Raw genomic sequence first — 22,174 nt, forward strand, 5'->3', positions numbered from 1 at the left:
CTACTATTCCATGACATTTAGACAAAGTGTTTTATTTCTGTTGAAAAAAAAAAGAAACTTAATTCAGTACGTTAATACTCCAATTTTGGTTGTTTTTCAGAAATTTGATTCAAAACTCTAGCACATTAAAATCCTTGTTCCCAGTTTTAGAGTGAGCATTTACATATTTTTCAGTTTTAGATTGCCTTGATTTCTTACTTGAACTTCTAAAAATATACGGCACGTCTTATAAAAGTTTTTTTTAATGACACTTAAAAAAACAAACAGAAGTTTGTCTCCTGTTCAGTTCTTTCAAATTAACAGTCACCAAACAATTTTTCTGTTTTGTTAATCATTTTCATCAAGCTGGCAATGGGCTTGTTGATTCCTTAACATATTTCTGGTGATCACCTTTGCTTAGTTTCATTTTGAATTGATTGCTATCTGTATAGATTGGATTTACAGTCAGCCCTCCATTTTTACAGGGGACCTGTTCCAGACCTCCCCTGCGAAAACAGAGACTCGCCTATATTCAAGCCCCATAGGCTAATAAGCGCACGTGGGGCGCATGCCATGGGAACGCGCCCTGTTGAAAATAATAGAGGCCGGTCCTCTGTGAATATTCAAGACCGCGGACCTCAACTCAAGTTTGCGAGAAAGGAGGGATGCTTAATTTCAGTGGCACAATCTATTTACGAGACTGTAAATCAAGACTGAGGGACATTCGGCCCTCCAGATATTTTGGCCTATGAGTTCATTCATTCATTCATTCATTTAGAGTATTTATATTTCACTCTTCTGCCACCTCATGACCATAAAGGATTGTGAGACTCATAATTCAAAACATCTGGAGAACCAGTGTTTCTTCATCTCTGTCATAAAAATGGGTCACTTTTACACCAATGCTGCTTATTCACAATAAAGAAGCCTAGTCCAAAAGCTCTCCTTAATTCATGTATTGGCCATACTTTTAGAAATGTCTTAGTACACTTTGTAGTTGTTGTGTGCCTTCAAGTCCTTTCCAATTTATGGCAACCCTAGGATGAACCTATAATGGGCTTTTCTTGGCAAGATTTGTTCCGAGGAGGTTTGCCATTGCATTCCTCTAAGGTTGAGAGTATGTGGGTTTCATGGCCAAGCTGGGAATTGAATGCTGGTTTCCAGAGTCATAGAAGATTTTCATACCTGGCATAAATGTGGCTGCAATGTGGCTCAACTATCCTGAAAAGGTGGAAGAAGTGCACATGTCTGAATGCCAGGCACACGTCCTCAATTGTCATGGAAATATGGCTCCCATTAGTGTCCCTGAATTGTCGCAAGGAGAGAGGATTTCCTATGAACGCAAAGTTTGCATTCATAGGAAATCCGCTCCCCAGGAACGATTCAGAGATGCAAAGGAAGGAGCCATGTTTCCATGAAGATTGAAGAAGCATGCCTGATGTTCAGACATGCGTGCTTCCTCCACCTTTGCAGGACGTTACAGTGAGGTTTGAGCTACGTTTATGCCAGGTATGAAAATCTTCATGGTCAACACTCAAACCACTTCACTATGCTGGCTGTCATCTCTTGGTAAACTACTACAGTCAAAGATAATTGACATTTCTGAGGGTTTTTTGATAGTTTATATATTTAAATGGTTTGAACTTTATGCTCGGTTACTGGCTTTTTAAGTTTCATATGCTGTGAATTTTTAACTATATTTTTTAAAACTGTTGTTAAACAGTCCAAATTGTGGTATATAATTAAATATAGTACAACAACAGTAACATCTCATTAGGCATGGGGAGATACCTACTAGTTCTACTAGTTAGATCTTGGGAGAGGCTAAGGCGCAGTACAGACCTCCCCAAAGGGTTGGCCTGCCGGTGGCCTAATTCCCTCTAGAGTGAAGCCGCAGCCGCCAAACCGCGCGGCTTTCCTGTGGGGTAAAAGAAACCTGGAAAAACCAGGTTCTTTTTGCGCCACAGGGCAGACATCACAACTGCGCCAATGGCGGACTCGTGATGTAGGCAATGCGTGACGGTGAGTGGATGCTGCACAGTGCTTACGTCACAATGGTGGCGCCTGTGTACATGGGATGCCACCATTGTGACGCCGCCACTCCATACTAGGGTTAACCTAATAACTTAACCCTAGTATCGCTGGGAGTACACCGCATTTGGGTGGTCTGTACCGTGCCTAAATTCCCTTTTTTCAATCAATTGGATGGAGTGAAATTTGAAAACATATTTATTTTACTAATGTAAAGTAAGTAATGTATTTTTTTAAAGTAACAACTATTTTCGAGACATTCGTATTTAGAGCAACATTGCAGCCTTGGGGCCAGTGGCTTCTAATGACTGCTAGGTTCTAAACTACCAGAAGCAGGCTAAGAAGAATGTCTGCCCTGCAGGAAAATTCAAAATCCAAGAGATTCATAAGGTTAAAATTAATTAAGATACCACTTTGTAGTATTTTGGCTAAGATTGAGTCTAAGTAAGAAAAACAGAGAGATTTACTCTTCCATGTGCATACAGATTTTCCCCCTTTTATGTATTGTCTTGCTTTTCTTTTTGTTATAATAGGATTAAGCATTATTGAATCCGTGCTTCAAAATGAATCATCCACTATGCTGATGTCTGCCAACTATCCACTGGGGTTTCCAGAAGATGAACTCATGACATGGCAATTTGTCATTCCACACAACTTAAGAGCTCACGTCTTCATCCGAAATTACACTAGACCAAATTGTGAACGGAAATTTGAGAAGCTGGAATACTTCTTACCTAAATTACAATCTAGCCATGAGGTTATAGTGTTAGGACTGGACAAGCCACAACCTACCAACATTCCTGGTAGTTTTAACCTTTCTCTTCAGGGTTGTGACCAATTTGACCGGAACCCAGGGGTCCTCAGTCTGCTTTTTGAAGTTGATGTTCGGTATCCTAAAAATGAAGACAGTAAGTAGCCACCTGCTGCTTTTCTGTGTTGCTTTTCTTTGGTGAACATTTTACATGTTTGAATCTGTTAAAACTCCCTCCTGAGCAATCCTACACTCTTTTATCATTGGCCATGTTATGTGGAACTAAGGGAGATTGTAGCCAGTAATATTTGTAAGGGCCAAAAGTACCTCAATCCTACCCTGTAGCTTGGTGGACAAATTGTACACTGAAGGAAATTGTATGCACTCTTCTACTGAAGTTGAGTAAAAAAAATGTGGGCCACATTTCCTTACTCACCCATAAACTAGAGCATGAATCAGCAGGTATGACCAACAATCCAAAACCAGTTGATTAAGAAGTAATGCCTCCCCTCCCTGCAATGCACATGCACGCACGCACACACACACATCTGTTTCATCCAGGAGATGAAGCAGATGTGTGGACAAAATGTTATCTCTGGCAACAGCAGCGGCATCCCTGCCTCTGGTGTCACCCACAAGGGGCAGGGTCTCTGGAGTGATGTGCTTGGCCTCCCTTGGGGCCACCCTGTCTTTCTCCTCATGAAGAGAAGAACAGGACTGCACAAGGGGGGAAAGACCTGACTGGATGTCACCTTCTTCCGAGTTGTCACCCAGTGCAGTCCACACCCCCTGGGCAAAAGCACTGGTTGTACGGCTGTTTGGGAGCTAGAGGCTGGGGCCTTGGCTTACCGTCTCACATTTCTTTCATTTTTTTTTTTCAAATTGGTTTTTCAGGAACACTGCCTGTTAATGCAGGCTATGGAGAATATCCAGATTTTCTGATATGTTTATGACAATATCATGGAGACAAAGGCTTTCATGGCCAGCATCCATAGTTTTTTGTGGGGTTTTTGGGCTATGTGGCCATGTTCTAGAAGAGTTTTCGTCCTGACGTTTCGCCAGCATCTGTGGCTGGCATCTTCAGAAAATTATGACAATATTTTCTGGGCTTCATCCCATCTGGGTCAACAGATGCATTTATTTTTCTATGAGAGATCTTTCAAGCCTAATACATTCAGAATGCAAAGAGGGTTGCCAAGTGGGATACAGGATGGCCATCCGGTAATTTTAATCCTGAACAGATTGTAGAGCAAGATAATGTAGCACAAAACTGCATCAAGCAAGACAGAGGTGACTGTTATTTCTTATTTTCCAAGCTGCAGCTATCCCTTCCCAACACAACAATTGCTTCATTGGTTGAGGGCAGGGCAGGGGCCCCAGAGGCTCCATCAACAAGAACACAGTTGGGTGCTCCACTCTCCTTTCCCCAGACTCACCACCAGAGTGGCAGGAACCATGTTGGGAGGAGATGGCAGCATCTGAAAGTTTGGAAGATAAGAGAGGATAGGTGCATTTGTACAGTTTTTTAGAGTTTTATTATACTAGTCCTGTTCCATCATCAGTTCTGGAGTAAATTTACAAGAACCCCATTCCATATCTAACCCAGCAACCCTAAATTACTGTCCCTTATCCAGAGACCCAAAATCTGAAATACTCCAGTATTATCCATATGGGTGGCTGAGATAGTGACACCTTTGCTTTCTGATGGTTCAGTATAAGCAAACTTTGTTTCATACACAAAATTATTTAACATTATGTATAAAATTACCTTCAGGCTGTATAACATTATGTATAAAATTACCTTCATGTAAGTTGTATATGAAATTAATTTCGTGTTTAGACTTGGATTCCACCTTTAAGATATCTCATTATGTATATTTAAATACAGGTATTCCAAAATCTGGGGGGAAAGTACAAAATACAAAACACGTCTGGTCCCAAACATTGTGGGTAGGGGATAGATTCTCTACCTGTATCTTGTTAAATTTAGATTGATGGGTCAGATAATCATTTTGTGAGATAGACAGGATTAGGTTGTAACTTGCTCTACCTTTGCCTGTTTGACAAGTTTCACAGCTTCAAATTCTATCATAGTGCACCAAATACTATGTACAATAAATTAATAAATGTATTCATCTGTAGATCTTACTAAATCCAGGATTACCAACATTAACATATGTACTGAGGTGCTGCAATTATTTTAAAGTAATCCCTGTGCCTTTCCCCCCCACCATTTTCAGATGTAACCCATATCATTGACCTAAGGAGAGAGAAACACATGAATCTTACTATTTATTCAAAGCCAACGAAGCCTGGGTCTCTTCTGAAACATGAACATGGATGCTTGATCTGTATTGATTCTAATAAAAACTGTAAACCTAATGTGACCTTAGAATCTGCCTTCAAATACTCAGTCACCTTTATGTGCCGAAATCTGGAGAATATCAGGATAATAGCTGAGAAATCTATAGGTATGAGCAAAATTATCAATATTTATTTACTGGAAAATGGGTGGAAGCACTTATATTGTTGTATACTGGCTTGCATTTTCAAATGCTTTGTTGCTGTTGTTGTTGGGTATTTCCCACCTAATTATGCTTACTTTGGTATTGGCAAAGTAGAAATAGCACTGAGTGGCTTTCTCAGTGATGATGCTTCGTTTTGTGGAATACTCTCCACACTTACATCCATTCAGATAGCATTTGCTTTGGTGGCGTTTAGGTGAAAACAGTCTCTTCCATGCCCCTGCCTTTACTAAAACATTTAAAGGAAGTAACTAGTGTGTGTGTGTGTGTGTGTGTGTGTGTGTGTGTACAGGTGCTTTCATGTCACCTATTGATTTGTGGTGATCCCATGAATTCCATAGGGGTTTCTTAGGCAAGGAATACTGAGTGGCAGTTTTGCCAGTTCCTTCCTCTGAAATGTAACATACAGCATCCAGTGTTTGTTGGTGGTCTCCTATCCAAGTATTAAACAGGGGTTACCCTGCTTAGCATCCAAGATCAGATAGGTTCTGGTGCCTTTAGGGTATATCTACCTTTAGCAACTTCTTTACCAACTGCTCTAATCTGTTTATTTGACGATATTCCACTGAATTTTTGAGGTGGCTGTTTCTCTTTTATTTTGTTGTTGTCTTAAATAGTGTTGTGGATCACCTCACTATGGTCAAAAGACAGGGTAAAAGTATTTCAAAGACTGTCAGTAACAGTGCTGATACTTTCAGCATGGTTGGTGTTATCCCGTTTTGGAAATTGTTGCGGGTGTGTGTGTGATCTATTTAGAAATTGAGCCCCAATTTTTTGGTGATGTCAATTACTAATTTCCTGTGTAGGACACACAATCTTGTGCGAACATTGGGACCTTTTGTTTGGGAAGGTAAACTTGAATTGTGGTGGCAAAAGATTGCAACAAGAAATTATTTGGTTCTTCAAGATGTCATTGTCCCTAAACTCACTGAATGTAATGTGGGACCAATAGGAGATGAGACCTTAGGGTTATAAATTACATCCTAGAAATATAATTGAAATGAGGATATTTGATAGTAATAATATTGGCCTTCCTTACCAGTTTTTTGGCACATATTCTCGCCAAAATCCTTGGAAGACATTTGAAAGGTCTGGAATATGCTACATAAATGTTAGGTATTATAGTTCTAATGCATTAACATGCCATCAGAAGAGACAGAGAACTTGCTTTTACTCTATCTACTATCTCGTGTTTGCACAAAAAGGTGCACGGGCAGAAACAGGCAAATTTCATCTTGTTTGATGAACTCTTAATAAAGCCATTTATAATCACAATCCTGAGAGTGCTTGGTGAAACTTTGTTCATCACACAAATAGTTTCATAAACTTTTGTGGGCTTAAAATGTAGTTTGCCATATAGAAAATGTTGCTTTAGAGAACGTATCCAAAGGTCACAGAAGATTGGGTTTCTAATTACCTAGATATCTGGTTCTGAGTTTCTAACTGTGATTGGTGTCTTTCTGATTGCAGTTTGTTGGAATTCAAGAAGTTGCCCCAAAGTCTTTCCTCTGGTTGTACCCCCATCTCTTACCCAGCTGCCAATACTAATTGAGAGATTTACATGGAAACTCCAGGCTCCAGAAGATCTCAACATAGAAATCAGGTCTCCAACCCTGAAACTGAAACAACATATACCACAGAGAGAGCAGCTATGCCGGGGCAGTTATAACTATGCCATTAATGGCACCACCCCGGGGAAGATACTGAGTTTTGGCATCTTCTGTCCTGGGGGAGCCATTGAAAAAATTCAGATGAAAGACAATGTTACTATAACTCTTAAGACATATGGGAGCAAGTGGTTCAATGAGTCTCAGAAACAGGATCTTCAGCTGTTCTTCGTGCCAGCTATACAAGGTGAGTTTATTCTGTTTGACTGCATTTCTACAGTCAAAGAATTAAAGAAGTTTAAAACATATGCTATATCTCAGATCATGAAATAGATGTATGCGTTCCTGGACATTACTTCTTTAACGGAGGATTTGGTATCAGAAACAGAATAACATGGAAAGAATAAGGACAGGTTTCTGCACCACAAAAAAAGAGCTTGTTTCAGCAAACTTTCCCTCCATCCCCAAAACTAAATATGCACACATGAAAGGAAACAGCCAGAGTCAGATAAGTGTTGCATAAATTAACAAAAACTATTTTCAATCTTCTTGAGACTATTTGAAGGCTTCTTCCAAAATGCATCCAGGGATGACTTTTTTCCCCCAGCAGCTTCTACTTTTCTTACACTTCCTATTTTGGTGTTCAGACTTGCTGATCAATGCTTTTTAAAAAATATTTGGAGGTACCTAGTCAGACAGGCATTTCTGCTTTCCCATTTTCTCTCTGTTTTGCTGTTTACACATGCTCAGTAAGGGATTTTGGAGTCAACAGTTGTTTACCTGTTTGTAGGCAGGTACACATGGCTCAAGTTGGAAAAACTAGAGTAGAATCCCACTATTTCCCAATTCAAACCTGGTTTCTTGTAGTGTTTACTGCAGACATACTGCTGTAACCCAACACTAAAAGCTCTCCATCATCCTACCAGTGCCAAGTTTCTAAATACCTTCCAGCTATACAGAAGAGGAGGAAGAAAAGAGATGGGTGGATGAGCATAAAAAGCCTTTAGAAAAAAGACTTTCACTATGAGAGATTTTGTTAACTGAAGTATGCCTATAGATCAGTGATTCATAAACAGTGATATGAGATCCCCAGGATGGGCCTGAGAGTTTCTCTGAGTGGGTGGGGTGAGACTTGGAGGCCCTGATCCCACCTCCTTTTCCTCTTCCCAAACTTTTTTATGTGTAAAATGTACACATGCATTTAGGTAAATATTGAATTTACCTAAATAAAACTGTTCTAATTTTGAAATATATTATTTCCATATACAGTGGTACCCCGGGATACGAAAGCACCGCCTTACGAAATTCCCGGGATACAAAAAAAATCCATAGAAAAAAACTGTTCCGGGTTACGAAGGTTATTTCGGGTTACGAAAAATTTTTTGGTGCTTTTCGGCGCTTTTTCGCACGAAATCGCGGCTTTCCTGCGCTAGCGCCTATGGCTTTTTCGGCTTGCGAAGGTTTTCGGGTTACGAATGGCGCCGCGGAACGAATTAAATTCGTAACCCGGGGTACCACTGTAAAATGTTAAAATATGAATAGACGTAAATAAACACAATATTTTTATTCATGCACTACTTCAAGTGTAGGGGTGTCATCCAATGTAGATGTAAAGGGGGGGGGGACAAGGGTAAAAAGTTTGAATACCACTGCTGTCGATCATCAAGCCATATGCTAGTCCCAACTAGAGTTAGATCTGTTGAATCAATGGGACTTACGTGAACATTGACTTGCTTTTTAGTATTTGGCTCAATACAATTGGATTTAAGCAAGACTGGATTAAGATAGTTGAAACCATGGAGCAGTTTCAAAAACAACCTCCGCACCCCCATTCAGGAACAGGGATTACTTTGCTGCAGTAAAGTTACTGCACTAAAGATCCATGGGTTATTTTACAATTCACCACCTTTCTTTCCCTAAACTAGGTACACAAGGAGACAGACCTTATGTAGAGTATACATAGAAGATCTCTAAATATTTTAGTGGAGTATATTATCCTCACATCTATGAGCTTATTTGTGACAGCATGGTGTGTAGAGGTTCAAGTGTTGGACTATGACTCTGGAGACCAGGTTTGAATCCATATTCAGCCATGGAAACTTACTGGGTGACTTTGGGCAAGTCACACTGTCTCAGCCTCAGTGGAAGGCAAATACAAACCCTTCTCTGAACAAATCTTGCAAAAAACAAACAAACAAACAAAACCTATAGGATTGTCATAAGTCAGAAATGACTTGAAGACTCACAGTAACATCATTGAGTTCTAATATAGTAAAGAGTTTGCATAACTAATACTGTAGAATTTGCAAGTCTGAGGTTGTTGCTGGTCACTGAAAGAGGTAAGTTATGCTTCTTTAACCAAAGTAACAATTATGACTTGTGTTTTTGAAATAAAGAGCTGAAATGCCATTTCACGTGTTCTTTTTGTGTCTTTACAGAAGAATGTATTTTCAGTCTGACTCCAGATCCAAAAGCCAAAGTTTATCTAGAGACTCCTAACTGGTTGGAAGGCTTGCCTTCTTTTATGTCAGTGTATTGGAACATTAGTATCCCAGGAAAACAAGTTGCGCAGCTAAATTTCCTAAGTGAACGGATGGGTGTAACTTGTGAAAAAGGCCGGGCTTATATCAATATTAGAGAACAGAATTTGAAGGCAGAAGAAACTGTGTGTCGGGAGGATCAGATACTGCCAAAGAGTTTAGAAATGCATGACCGCTTCTGGATGAACATCACTAACTGTAAACCTGCTGCCAGACAGCTGCTGAGTATGCATTTCATGGTGACACTTGTTCAGAAAAACACGGGTAAGTATTGTGTTTTGTCCCTTGTTCCACCCAGCAAAGGTCTCTGTAACTCCCCACAGAGGGAAGGAGCTCTGCAAATGTTAACCTTGCAGTTCCATATTCTTCCCAGTGAACCCAGTGAGGTGGATTGCACATGTGCTGTGGAGATGAACTCTGGGCAAAGCATAGTCTTCCAGATAGTGTTGGATTGCAAATCCCAAAACTTTGGATGATACATGTTTTCAGAGATGAAACTGCTATGAGCACCTTAGTAGATTATCTTTGACTGAGCATTGACAGGGGAAGTGAGTCCCTGCTGGTGCTTTGTACCTTTTGGTGGTATTTGATATCATCAAGCATGGTATTCTTTTGGAATCTGGGGAGTGGGCTACAACTTGAGAATTGGGGGCTTTGTGCTTCAGTGGTTCTGGTACTGTCTTTTAAGTAAATTCTAGAAGACCGGTGCTTGCAGATACATAGATTGCCATTGTTGCTCTTGTTCATTTTGTATCTTTTGTCTGTATTGGTTTTGAATACTTTTGTTACATACACTGTTTATTACTTTTCAACAGAAATAGATAAAGATTGTATTACCTTTTGCATTTTGGCTTTTCAATCTTATTTTTTCAGCAAAAATTTTCCATGTGGGAAATGTAATCCAAAAAAGTAATTTCTTAAAAGTTCTGATTTGAAGTCAGGGACCTGATACATAGGGGTGGGATGTTACTGCCATCCATAAGTTGTTATATATAGCCACCTTGAATCCCATCTTGAGGGAAAGATGAGATATAAATGCAATAAATAAATATATTGTTGGATTGCCAGCCCCATTATTTTTCACCTTTGCCTATGCTGGTTAGAGTTGCTGGGATGTACAGTCGAATCTGGAGGGCTGCTTGATTCCTACCCTTGGCATAAGACTTTGGTAAACAATATCAGAGAAAATGTGTTATATCTTCATGAAGGCTGCTGTAATGTTTGTCTGAAAAGGTGAAAACATAACTAGATTGAACCTGGGCCTTTTAAAGAAAAAATATATCATAAAACTACATAGCAGTTATTGTTTGTTCAAATATATTACCTCACTTGACAGTCATTTAGGAAAGGAAAGGTATAGCAAAAGATGCTGATGATTCATATTTTCATTGCACACATATGCAAGAAAGCATGACTCAAATATGACTGTGCATCTACTGTATCTTTGTAAAGAAAAATTCTTGTGCAACACCATTCTTCAGTTGCAGAACTTGCAACACCCCGTCTCTCTCTCTCCCTCAGCCCCTTCTTCTCTCTTCCTTTCCACCATCTCATCAGACAGTTGTAAACCATTAAAAGGACATTTGCTGCCTTTTTTGATTGTATGTCATTGTCTCTTTTCATTTATCTTTTCACAGCACTGCCGGTTATAATAGGTGCCGTGGTTGGTGGGATAGCAGTCCTAGCTGCTATTGGGCTTGTCATATTCTGCAAGAAGAAAAAGAAGTAGGTCCACTTTATTTTCAAGGCATTCCTAAACAGAATAAAATATACTTTTACTCCTTGCACCACCTGCCCAGAGGAAGCTCTGTGTTGTAACAGAGAGTAGCTGGCCACAAACAAGTGTGCCTGCCTTTCTGGACTGAATCTGAATCAAAGTTTGCACTGGTAATCTGTAGCAGCATTGATCACACACTAATTTTTGTTGTTATTTATTTATTAAACATTTACATCCAGTCCTATATCACATACAAATAAAATCAATATAAACAAACTAAAAGCAATAATAATAATAATTTAAATATATTACAGACCTATTGCTCACATTAATAAGTTAAAATAGGAAAAGTTAAAACAGTTTAAAACTTCAGGCACAAGCATTATGGAGTAAATTAGGACCAAAGCCATAAACAGCCATATGTATTTGCAGCAGTGTTCCGGCACTGGGTGTCACCTGGTGCAGGGGGGAGGACTTCTGGGATGGCGCATGCTCCCTTTCCCCATACTACCCCTCATGCATGCTGGTCTGTTCCCTGGAGACAGAGCGTGTGGTGAATGGAGTGTGTGCAAGGGATGAAGCAGCATGCACATGGGGTATGGAGTAGTGCGTGCGGGGAAGGAGCATGGGGATGGTGGGGGTTGACTGGATGTCAGCCCCCTCCTGTGGTGTCACCCAATGTGTCCTCCCCCCACCCCACCCTGCAGTGACACTACTGTGTATTTGGCAACCAATGTGTGATCAATGCTGCTATGGATTCCCAATGTCAATTGCATCAAGAAGTTTCCACAACAGATAAAAGAAAACTCATAGTCTCACTGCTTGCAGTTTACACTGAATGCATGTTAAGTGCTGTGCTCTGTTGTAGGAGACCAGTTTGCATAGCCTAAGGTCTCCTTTCTAGTCCTGCCATCTATGAATTGTGATGTAATTTAGCTTGAAAAGAGTGTGTGAAGAGGGAACAATAGAAATAGGTATTTTGCCATTGTGTCTGAATGGTCCTATCTTGGGGAGGCAGCGAGTTAAAATAACACAGATCAGAGGGCTCATCTACACTTGGGGGGGGAAGTCTGAGTGGACTCCCCATCTGTTCTGCCCCACATGCATCCTGGAGCTGCCTTGCAACTGTTTTATCTGCAGCAGTTGTCCTTGAGGCTATTGCTGTGGTCCACCATCAGCTCTTGCCACCACTGCTTTTCCCATAGTTCCCAGAGCCAGGACAGACTGTTGCCTTGGCAGGGTCTGCCATTTACCTTGCTTGCCCAGAATAATGTTAAAATAAAGATTTTGTTTTTGCTTGTGAGGTGCCTGGCACCTCATTGTAACCCCAAAGGCCACAGCCAGGAGTGGCATGGAGGAGGGAAAAACAACCTGGAATGACATGCCACTTCTGGCGACACGCTTTTGAGCTTACGATAAGGCTCCTAGCTCTAACAGGGGCAGGAGCTGACTGAAAATGGTGGTGCCTGCCAAGTGATCTCACAGGTTCATATGAGGAGATAGGATCTTTCAGATATGATCTTCCTAATGTTCCAGACTTGTTTCTTTCAATATTGGTTCCATGTTCCATCTTTCCTTTCTCATGGTACATTTAAGGGATCATTTAATTGGTACATTTAAAATTCAAGAAAGGTTGCCAACTGAACATGGGTGATTTCCATGGCAGTTCCACCACAGACTTGTTGACCCCCTGTTCGTGCAAGTTTCCCTTCCCCTTTATTGACATTTGAAATGGTCATGAGAACAACGCACTTGGCTCTGTGCATCAGTGCCTAATCAGCATGCAATTGGAGCAGCAGACGTGCCCACATTTCCCAATTCTGTGCCTTCTAGCAGAAGTCACGTTGCAGTGAACAGTTGGGACAGTGTCTTTCGTGACCGTGGGTAGCCATTCTTCAGAAAGGACTAGGACTTTAGAAGTCTGAGTCACACTGGTTTTTGAGGTCTGTACATCTTGACCTTTTCATATTATGTGAACTGGGCAACAGAGAATAGTTACTTATGGAAACTTACATCAGAGGAAATGCTTAAATTAGCGTATGATCTGACACAGTAATTTGTTTTCAACTGATGGCTATTTTCACACATTTTAGTTCTTGTGTGAAAATAGGGTGAGACTTCCAATGCTACCTCTCTGGCTGTGGAACCCTTTCCTAATCTGGGCCTTTCAGAGTCTGATCCATTACAGCAGTAGTTCCCAAACTGTGGGGCAGGATGCCCAGGGGAGCACAAGGAGTGTGTGAGACTTGGAGTCCCTGATCACTTCTCCTCTGCTTGAAGGCCCTTGGTGTTTCTGCCTGAGGGATGAGAAATAGGAGAGCGATTTCCTTATATAATTTTAAAATATGTATATACATGAATGTGTGTACAAAAATATGCACACTAAACAATTTTTTAAAAATCATATACTATATTGGGGGATGTGTGACATCTGCATGTAGATGTAAAGGCAGTCACAAGGATAAAACATTTGAGAACCATTGCATTACATTTAAGATAGGCAAAAGATTTTTTTCCTGCCAACTTTTCAGTTGAACTGGGTGTTTTATGAATGCTGCTGTCTTTATTAATACCAGTACGACTTGTGGAACCTACGAAACTACGCTTCCCCTGCCAGATACAGTGAATCACTAGGGCTTAATTTAAAGCTCTAGCTTTGGATGCTTGTCTGGGGCAGCAAAACCATGGGGTTTTTTGCATACCTGGCAGGCTGCAGCAGACATTCATATGAAATGTCAAATAAAATAGAAAGGCTTGACGGTGAGAGACAGTTTAGGATATACTTGATATGGAAGAAAGATATATTCATTCACCTTAAAAAGCCCTGATGGATTGATCAGCCAGTAACAGAACTTGACTAAGCCTGTCCTCAGGCATTGAACAGATGAAGATTGAGCTTGGAAAAACTGAACTACGGGTCCGGGAATCCTGTAGCTTGCTTGGCCAGAAAAGGTGGAAAAATCTATACTGAGGATTAGAGCTTTATTATTAATCTGAAGCAATAGTCACTAATTCTGAAAAATGTCTTTATATTGGTCGTAGCTTGGGGACAGAATAGGTGGGAATCAAGGTTTAATAGTAAACAACCCGTTTCTGGTTGGTCAAAATAGACTGCAAGCTTCTACATAGCAAAGTTTATTGGTAAGCTTTGCAGATCCAGATCGTGAAAGGGGAAATGTGTATGTGTGCATGTGTAAAGGCAAAAGCAGCTGATTTTTAATGTTTCTTCTGCTCTGTCTCCCTCTCCCTTCTTTTCCCCAGCAAGAAAAAGGAAAGCTCCACCCCAATGGTGGGAGTGTATAATACCAATATCAACACCCAGTTACCCGTGCGACAGGGCAAGTTCAAGAAGGATAGGAAAAACAATGACTCTCATGTCTATGCGGTCATTGATGAATCCATGGTTTATGGGCACCTGCTGGACAAATCTACAATACCAGAAACCGCGGAGGTAGGGATGTACCAGCCCTTTTCCGGGCCCACGAGTACTACTCCCCCTTCCCCTCCTCCACTGAGGAAAGCATCCAAAGTGCCCGAAATGGAGGAGTCTTCATTCATGATAATGACTGACAACGAGAACTATGCCTTTACACGCCGTTCACCAGGGGAACTCCAGGGCAATGGTGATGTGAATGTGAGTGGCAATGGAAATGTGGGTAGCGAGCCCTTGCTTGAAAGCAATGAACAGGAAAATTCAGCAGAGTAACCTCTATGCCAGTGACTTCCCAGGTTCAAAGAAGATATCAAGTCTTGACACTTGAATCTGTGTATGTGTTTAAAAGGAAAACGCCTCTGAAACCAATATTTTCTACTTTTCATGTGAGGGTTGTTTTTTTTTTTTAAACAACAGTGGTTGCAGCTCTTTTCAGTTTTTTAAATGAAATTTCAGACCATAAATTGCCTTAGCATGTTTCATGGGAATGTAAATTTTGACTATGGAAGGGAACAGCAAAGATGCATTTCCAGTCTTTGATTAAGAACAGACTTTTTTTAAAAAAAAAAAATTAAAGGCAGGAGATCAGATATTGGAACATTGTCAGAAACACCTATTGATTCCTATCTATCTTGGAAGAGATAAGGTCTCATCGAGCTGAAGATTTTTAACTTTGCTACAGAATGAATGCTTATCCCAAATAACAGCATATCTTGAAGACAGCTCTCCTAACCAAAGCTCTGCCAAATGAACATTAGTTTTATTATTTATGAGGTTTTATTTCTCACTTTATGTCCAAGTTACAGACATCTTCACAACTAAAAAAAATGGTTTTGCTGTTTGTAAGGAAATATTCAACTTATCTCAATTTTCTGTCAGTTGTGCTGTATATGTACAATTGTAACTGCATTTTTAAAATTTCCATTTATATGGAAAGGATATTGTGAATTTTTATTGATTATGGGTTTTTTTTAAATGTTGAGGTATTGCCAAGGATGTAATGCAAAGAAATGTATTACTCCAGCATTAAAACTTGCCCACATAAGGAGTGGGTTGTCATATGTTTGATTGTCAACCTGTAGTGTCATATTAGTATCAAATGTGTGTTAATTGTGGCAAAAAACCTCAGTGTCCTATGAACATCAACTCCACTACTCCTCAGACAGTATAGCTCTCCAATGATATTCATCAACCTCAAAGTCTAGCCTAGGGTGAAGGATGATGGTAGTAGTAGTTTCTTTGTCCTGCTCTATAGATGTGAGAAAGTTACATTGTAAAAATAAGACCACTTTGTGCTTATGATGAAACAGTTGTTATATGCATGCCCTCAGATACAGAAATGCTGTTAAAGAAAGCAACAGTTTTTTTGGTATGGGTTACAAATAGCCATCACAGCCAAAATGGTCACAAGTCAGTGTATTTAAGCACTTCATTCTGGAGTATGCGTGTCACTGATGGCTACTGGTTCCCATGTTAGTGGGGCAAAGAGTCCATTCCAGGTTTTTGCTAGTTTTAAAGGAATTGTCCAAGTTGTTGAACCTTAGGAATTAAAATCTTCAGTGCACATACTTGCCCCACTGACATGGGGGCTATCAGCTGCCACTGATGGATATTGTGGAATATGCTCTGTTTTCCACTAAATGCACAGCATCCACTCAACCATTTGGCTGGTTTATTGTGAATAAAACCCTGGAATAATGATAATATGATTGAATACAAGTTAAGAAAGAATGAAAAGATAACATCTTTTATTAGCCTTCTAGCAATTTTTTTTATCTTGAAGAAATATACTTACCAATTGTCATACAAATTTTTCACTCAAAATTATTCAGCACCTTACATTTTGTGGCAAAGCATGTTCACTGGAGCTTTCTGGAGGCTTCTTGAAATCAGCGTTTCCTAACTCTACATGAGCATATAACAATTGCCTGAGCACCTCTTGCGTAATTTCAATGGCTCTTAAGCACAGTGTTTTTGTGTGGTTTTTACAAGCAGAATTTTAATCCGTCACAGAATCTAGAATGACTAGAACCCAAAGGTGTGGGATGATACTCAGTATATGTTATGGGGATACAAATACCTCCCTCTTTTCAGAAGCAGCCCTCTCCATGTTGCCTAGGCAGCTGATCTTCGAAACTCAGGGAAATATCAGTAGTGATTTCTGGCTTGCATTAAGCTGACAAAGCAAAATAGAGCAATGCTATGGCACTCAAACAAGTGCTTGCACAGCTGTATTAATTTGCATAACCCAATTAGCATTACGTTTCAGACTTTTAAATGCATATTATATTGAAGCTTTTAGCAAAGTTTACATTGTTTACATTAATATTTCAGATTTTTATAAAATTAATGCTCCCTGTATCTCTTTACCAGCGCTGTTTGCGGGGCAGGTATTTCTGAACTCTGATATTACTTGTGCTCTGTGCAGTTGCCCCTCTTCAGTTAAACAGAAGTCAGATATGGACTGGATATGCTTGGGTGCAGTCTTAAAGGGTTGTTTCAGTTACGTTTGCAAGACAAAATCTATCTTGAGACTGATGTTTCAGGCTGACAACAGAAACCCCCTGTGGCACCCCTGTCAGTAGATTTTAGCCGGAACTTTAAAGGAGCTATTCAGTGTGCCAAACCTATTCTGGAGATAGGGATCAGTACTCTGAATAAGTTCTGTAAGTTTAGACTAAAACACAGAGAGCATTCCCTGTCCCACTGTCCTGGGAAGTACTGGCAGTCATTGGTAAACACTAGGCCACTGCATGAGTCTGTGCTGAATGGAGTTTTGTTTCAGGCACCCTCAGAAGAGAAAAGAAGAAGAAGAAACAGTGGCAGACGTTCACTACTATTAAACGTGTGTGTGTGAACTGTAAAATTTGTATCAGGAAGTTGGGGCTGTGTTTTATGAAAATGTAAAAAGACACTACACTGGGTATTACCTTTCTTGGATTGCGTGGAACATCATTTCCTGGCAATATCACAATTTTCCAAACGCATGTTGTTTCTCAGCAGTAAGATGACATTGCCTTTTGGGTAATGGGGCTGTTTCTGTAGCTTTCATGCATGCAGACCATCATGCAATACAGTCTTCATTCAAATTACTGGATTGTAATCTCTTTTAACAGAATTATTCCCATCTAACGTCTTACCTGGTTATTATTTTCTGCTCTGATCATTTCTGTTCTGCTAATTTATTCAGTGTATATATATTTTTCTTTCATTTTTAAGAAAAAACAAGATATAAAGTATTGCCTTAATGTAGACATAGCTGTTGTAAATATTTGTGAGATTGTGTATGACTGAAATCCTCAATGTAGTCATAGAAGAATGTACATTTCTTATGTTACTCTGACCTAAGTGTAATATAGTTGATACATGTGTTCTTTATAATGAAATAAATGATGTTTGCCATCATAATCACTTGTCTTGATTATGAGTCCCCTTTTAAATCCTGGTTATTTATTACCATTTCAGCTAATTACACAGTAATTGTGGGACTGATTTCAGGTTGTTGTGAGTTGGCTGATGACAAGTAGGACACACAGGAAACCTGTTGGATCTTCCTCGCTAATATGAGTGTTCCTACTCAAAGTTCCATCCATCCCATTGTTCTCTTTTTCTTCCCCTTCTAGTTTTCCAGTTCTCGCGGATAATGGGAGATATAGTCCAACATGTGAAGGGCCACAAATTCTCCAACCCTAACATAGGTCAGCTATTGATTATGGGCAATTGTCTTTGGTCACAGAAACTGAGGCATTCTTTCTACAGGAACCAAGATGAACCTCCTTCAGAATTTCTTCTAGTATCATCTAGTATGAGGGAAGAAATGTTCTCAAAGGACATCTTCAGCTTCCATCACTTCAAAAAAGAATGAATTTCCAGAATCACCTTTCTATTTCTTGTGGTAAATTGTTAAGTCTTGAAGTAGAGGTGTTCCTTTTTGTCATTCTTCCCAGATGAAGAATGAAGGAGAACAGGCTACTATAGCTGAGATATGTTCCAATCAGGAAATCCTAGCCCAAAGTCCATCCGCTTGTGCTGGAATCAGTTGATGTTTCAAAGCATAGCAGTCTTCAGAAGAAATCCTACATGCTCCACTGATCTGGGCATTCCCAAGGTATCTATACTGAAAAGTTAGCTTTTGTGTCAGTCCAAGGTTTGTTCTTATGTTTCTATCCAGGTGTACTAGTGATACCAGCCATAAAACCCTCTGTGGTCTTCTGAGAGGAGAAGGAAGGGAATGCCTGACTTTTGACATGGCTGGAACACCAACAATTTAAGATATGCAGATGACACCATTTTGTTGTTTAGGGGTGCATCTACACTGGAGATGTAATGCAGTTTGACATCACATTAACTGCCATGGCTCCCTCCCACAGAATCCTGGGATTTGTAGTTTTGTGAGGCACCAACATTCTCTGGTGGAGAAGGCTAAAGACCTTGTAAAACTACAGATTCTAGGACTCCTTTGGATGGAGCTACTGCATTTAAAGTGGTGTCAAACTGCATTATTTCCACATACTGTATATTGGGCAGTATAGACAGCACATTTAAAACTTAGGCTAAAACTATTGCAGGTTCACTCCCCTTTGGTTGGAGTGCAACATGTAAGGAGCTGAACTGAAAAACTGATCCCAACTTGTCTTCACTCCATCCTTCTCAGAAACTATACCAAGTTACCTTCTCCCTCCCCTGTGTAACATTTTCAGTTTTAGGGATGACAAATTTTAATCTCATCATTTGCAACAACAACACACAGCTTCAACATCTCATTGTCAATAGTTATGTACTAGTCTGCTTTTATATTATTATGATCTAATATTTTATATTATTATGATCTATTTTTATGACACACACACATCCCAAAAAAAACCTAGGCTAAACCAGACAGACTCAATTAAACCCTTGCTGTTTAACTGCTCAACTTAGTACTAAAGCAATAAAGCAATAAAAACATCCAGAACATTACCTTTCCACTGGAAGTTCCCACCCCTGACTGGAATGGTTGAGTTCTGCCCTGTGTGAGGGATGAAACATTTTAATTCTTGCATACTCATGTGGAGAGAACAGTAATTATATTTCCCATCCTTTAGGGACGAAAATAATTATGAGAGCAACTGACATCCCAAATAGTGGCAATGACAGCAGCAGTGCCAATGGCAGCAAGGTTCAGGCTGGTGCCATCTAAGTTTGCATGCCATGAGAGGAGGAAGAACAAGTGGCAGCCTCCATTGTCATAGTTGCTGCTGTGCTGGACTTTTAAAATAAAATTAATGCTTGAAATAAGGAGGGAAAATGCCAGACGTTTCAAAAACAACAGCAAAATATTGGAACGCAGATAACTAAATATGGCTGCACTGCTGAAGTGGGACAGTTAAGGGATATGTTCTAGTTTATACAGAAGCGGTACAGAGTACCAAAAAGAGGCGCCTCTTTGCTCCACAGGAGCGCCACAGCAACCAAATTTTGCGGCACTGCTGCGCAGCAAAAAAGGAGCACCCGGATGTAGCTCCTTTTTGCGGCGCCGCAAAGAGCCGCAAAGTGCCAGAGACGTCATGGTGACGTCGCAGCTATGCTGCGCCATTTGGACACAGCACAGCTGTGATGTCATCATTGTGTGCGCTGTCTGTACGGCACTGCGGCGCACCCATGACGTGCTAGGGTTGCAGGGCATGTGCATGCTCCACCCTCGAGCAACCCTAGCATGTCATGGGTGTGCTGCAAAGGGCCTGTCTATACCAGTCCATAGAAAATTGTCTGCACCCACTTTTACAGCAAAATAGCAAACACTGTGCAGCAAGATTAGAAAATGTATGAAAACTCTTATGACAAAAATGAATACAAAATACATACCTATGACTTAATCTACTGCTGCCTCACAATTATTTTCTGTTTTGTTAAGCAGCTGTTAGACTAGTTTGGTTCACAAACACTATTTTGTCTTTGTACTTTGATTGCAAATTACTTTTCACTCTGAAAACAGTATTGCCTCAAGTAGATTTTTAAGTTTTGATAACTGACTCCCTTTGTCTCAGAAGAACATGAAGCTATTTAAAGCTCCCTATGTAGTTCTACCAGTGTGTGCTGTATTTAAAACAACCTAATTAGAATTTTTAGAAAACCTAAGAGTACTTGGTAGATTTATTTCTGATGTAAATTAAGAGAGGCAGTTTAGTGACACTTTTCTTAAATGAAACCTGTTTAGATATTGGATAATTAGAATGCCTATATAGGAATGGGGAAAGAATAGTTAGGATAAAGCATAGCAATTAAACACCCTGGAAAAGCAACTTTTGTCTCTGTCCTTTATTTTCTTTAAGCTAATGAGAGCTTGTGAAATTGTGCTTACAATATGCAAAAATTGTAAAATGCTGAACTGTGCTTACAATATGCAAAAAAAATGCAGTACTGTATTTCTTTAATGAGAATAAACCATTAGTGAGTATGGCATCTAATTTAGTCCCTTTATACACTATCAGAAGGTAAGAAAAATGGTTTATTCTCTACTTCTTGCCTTTAAAAGGGAGATTGTCACAGTGGTTACATCATATGTACCCATCTATCAAATTATTATTCAGTTCACTGAAAGGCTGCAAACAGAACTGACTTATTTTTGTAAGAGAAGCACTTCTTAGTTCTGACTCTGTGTTCAACTGGCTGTAAGAGATAAAATAAGCATGTTTGTCAAATACCTGCTGCAAATTCATTTATATGATAGTATCAGTATCAGTATTTATTTATTTCAGTTAATGACCAGTAGAAAAAAAGGAACAAGATAGAATAGATAAAACACAACGTTATGCATTAGAATACAATATTAAGTATAGAATTTAAAACAACACTAACTATAAAATATTTGTATTACAGCAATTAAAAAACAATAAGGCATCCAAAGCCAGACTAATGCTGCCACAAAAAAGCTAGGAACCTCGGTGGTAATCTCAGGAAAATGGCCAGTCAAAATTAATCCATATAAAACCCTTGAGTTCTCCCTGTTATCCTTTGCAAATTGGATTAATAAAATGACATTGAAAGTCACGGTAGAAAGAACACTACAATAAAACATGCCCCACAATTTCTACTTTCTCTGCCTCACAAGGACATATGCATTCACAATATGGTACATTATTATTTCTTTCCTTCAATGCTGTCAATTTAGCCAGCTTTCCTGTGTTTTGGAGCAGTTAATCAGCAGGGGAAAGAAGCCCACCTTCTGTCTCTAAAAGCTGAACAAATTGAAGCTGCACCTATGTGATTTTCCAACTCGGTATCCCAAATATGCTGATGCATATTTTCTTTAGCTTTGTTTTATAACACGTCAGAAGAACGGCATTTTATGAGAATCCTAGACTACAGACTTTCTCATCTACTGTCTTTTCCCACTTTGACTGAAATGTATTACTAGGGGTTGGAGTGGGTTTAAAATAACGTTTTAAACCAAGAATTTAATTTATATATCTGACAGACTCTGAGCATAAGCTTGAAAGGCTGAGACTACTTCTCAAAAAAAATTGTTTGAACAGATTCTGGAGCCACAAAATTGCTAAACACATGCACTTGTGCTGCATATAACATTTGTATTAAAATCTTAGTATTAGAA

The 22,174-nt window shown here is 39.6% G+C and overlaps 1 protein-coding gene across 1 annotated transcript in view; it reads left to right on the plus strand.

Annotated features, from left to right (window-relative positions):
* Window positions 1-17,991, plus strand: part of CDCP1 (CUB domain containing protein 1) — a 47,837-nt gene extending 29,846 nt beyond the window's left edge. Inside the window, exons 4-9 of the mRNA XM_042477520.1 lie at window positions 2,544-2,918; window positions 5,002-5,232; window positions 6,757-7,140; window positions 9,332-9,697; window positions 11,071-11,158; window positions 14,412-17,991. Of these exons, the coding sequence (XP_042333454.1) occupies window positions 2,544-2,918; window positions 5,002-5,232; window positions 6,757-7,140; window positions 9,332-9,697; window positions 11,071-11,158; window positions 14,412-14,856 (1,889 nt within the window). The 3' untranslated portion in view covers window positions 14,857-17,991. The remainder of the gene's footprint in view (window positions 1-2,543; window positions 2,919-5,001; window positions 5,233-6,756; window positions 7,141-9,331; window positions 9,698-11,070; window positions 11,159-14,411) is intronic.
* Window positions 17,992-22,174: the final 4,183 nt, after the last annotated feature.

The sequence above is a fragment of the Sceloporus undulatus genome, chromosome 6, assembly GCF_019175285.1.
Source record: "Sceloporus undulatus isolate JIND9_A2432 ecotype Alabama chromosome 6, SceUnd_v1.1, whole genome shotgun sequence".
In the NCBI taxonomy this organism is placed as follows: Eukaryota; Metazoa; Chordata; class Lepidosauria; order Squamata; family Phrynosomatidae; genus Sceloporus; species Sceloporus undulatus.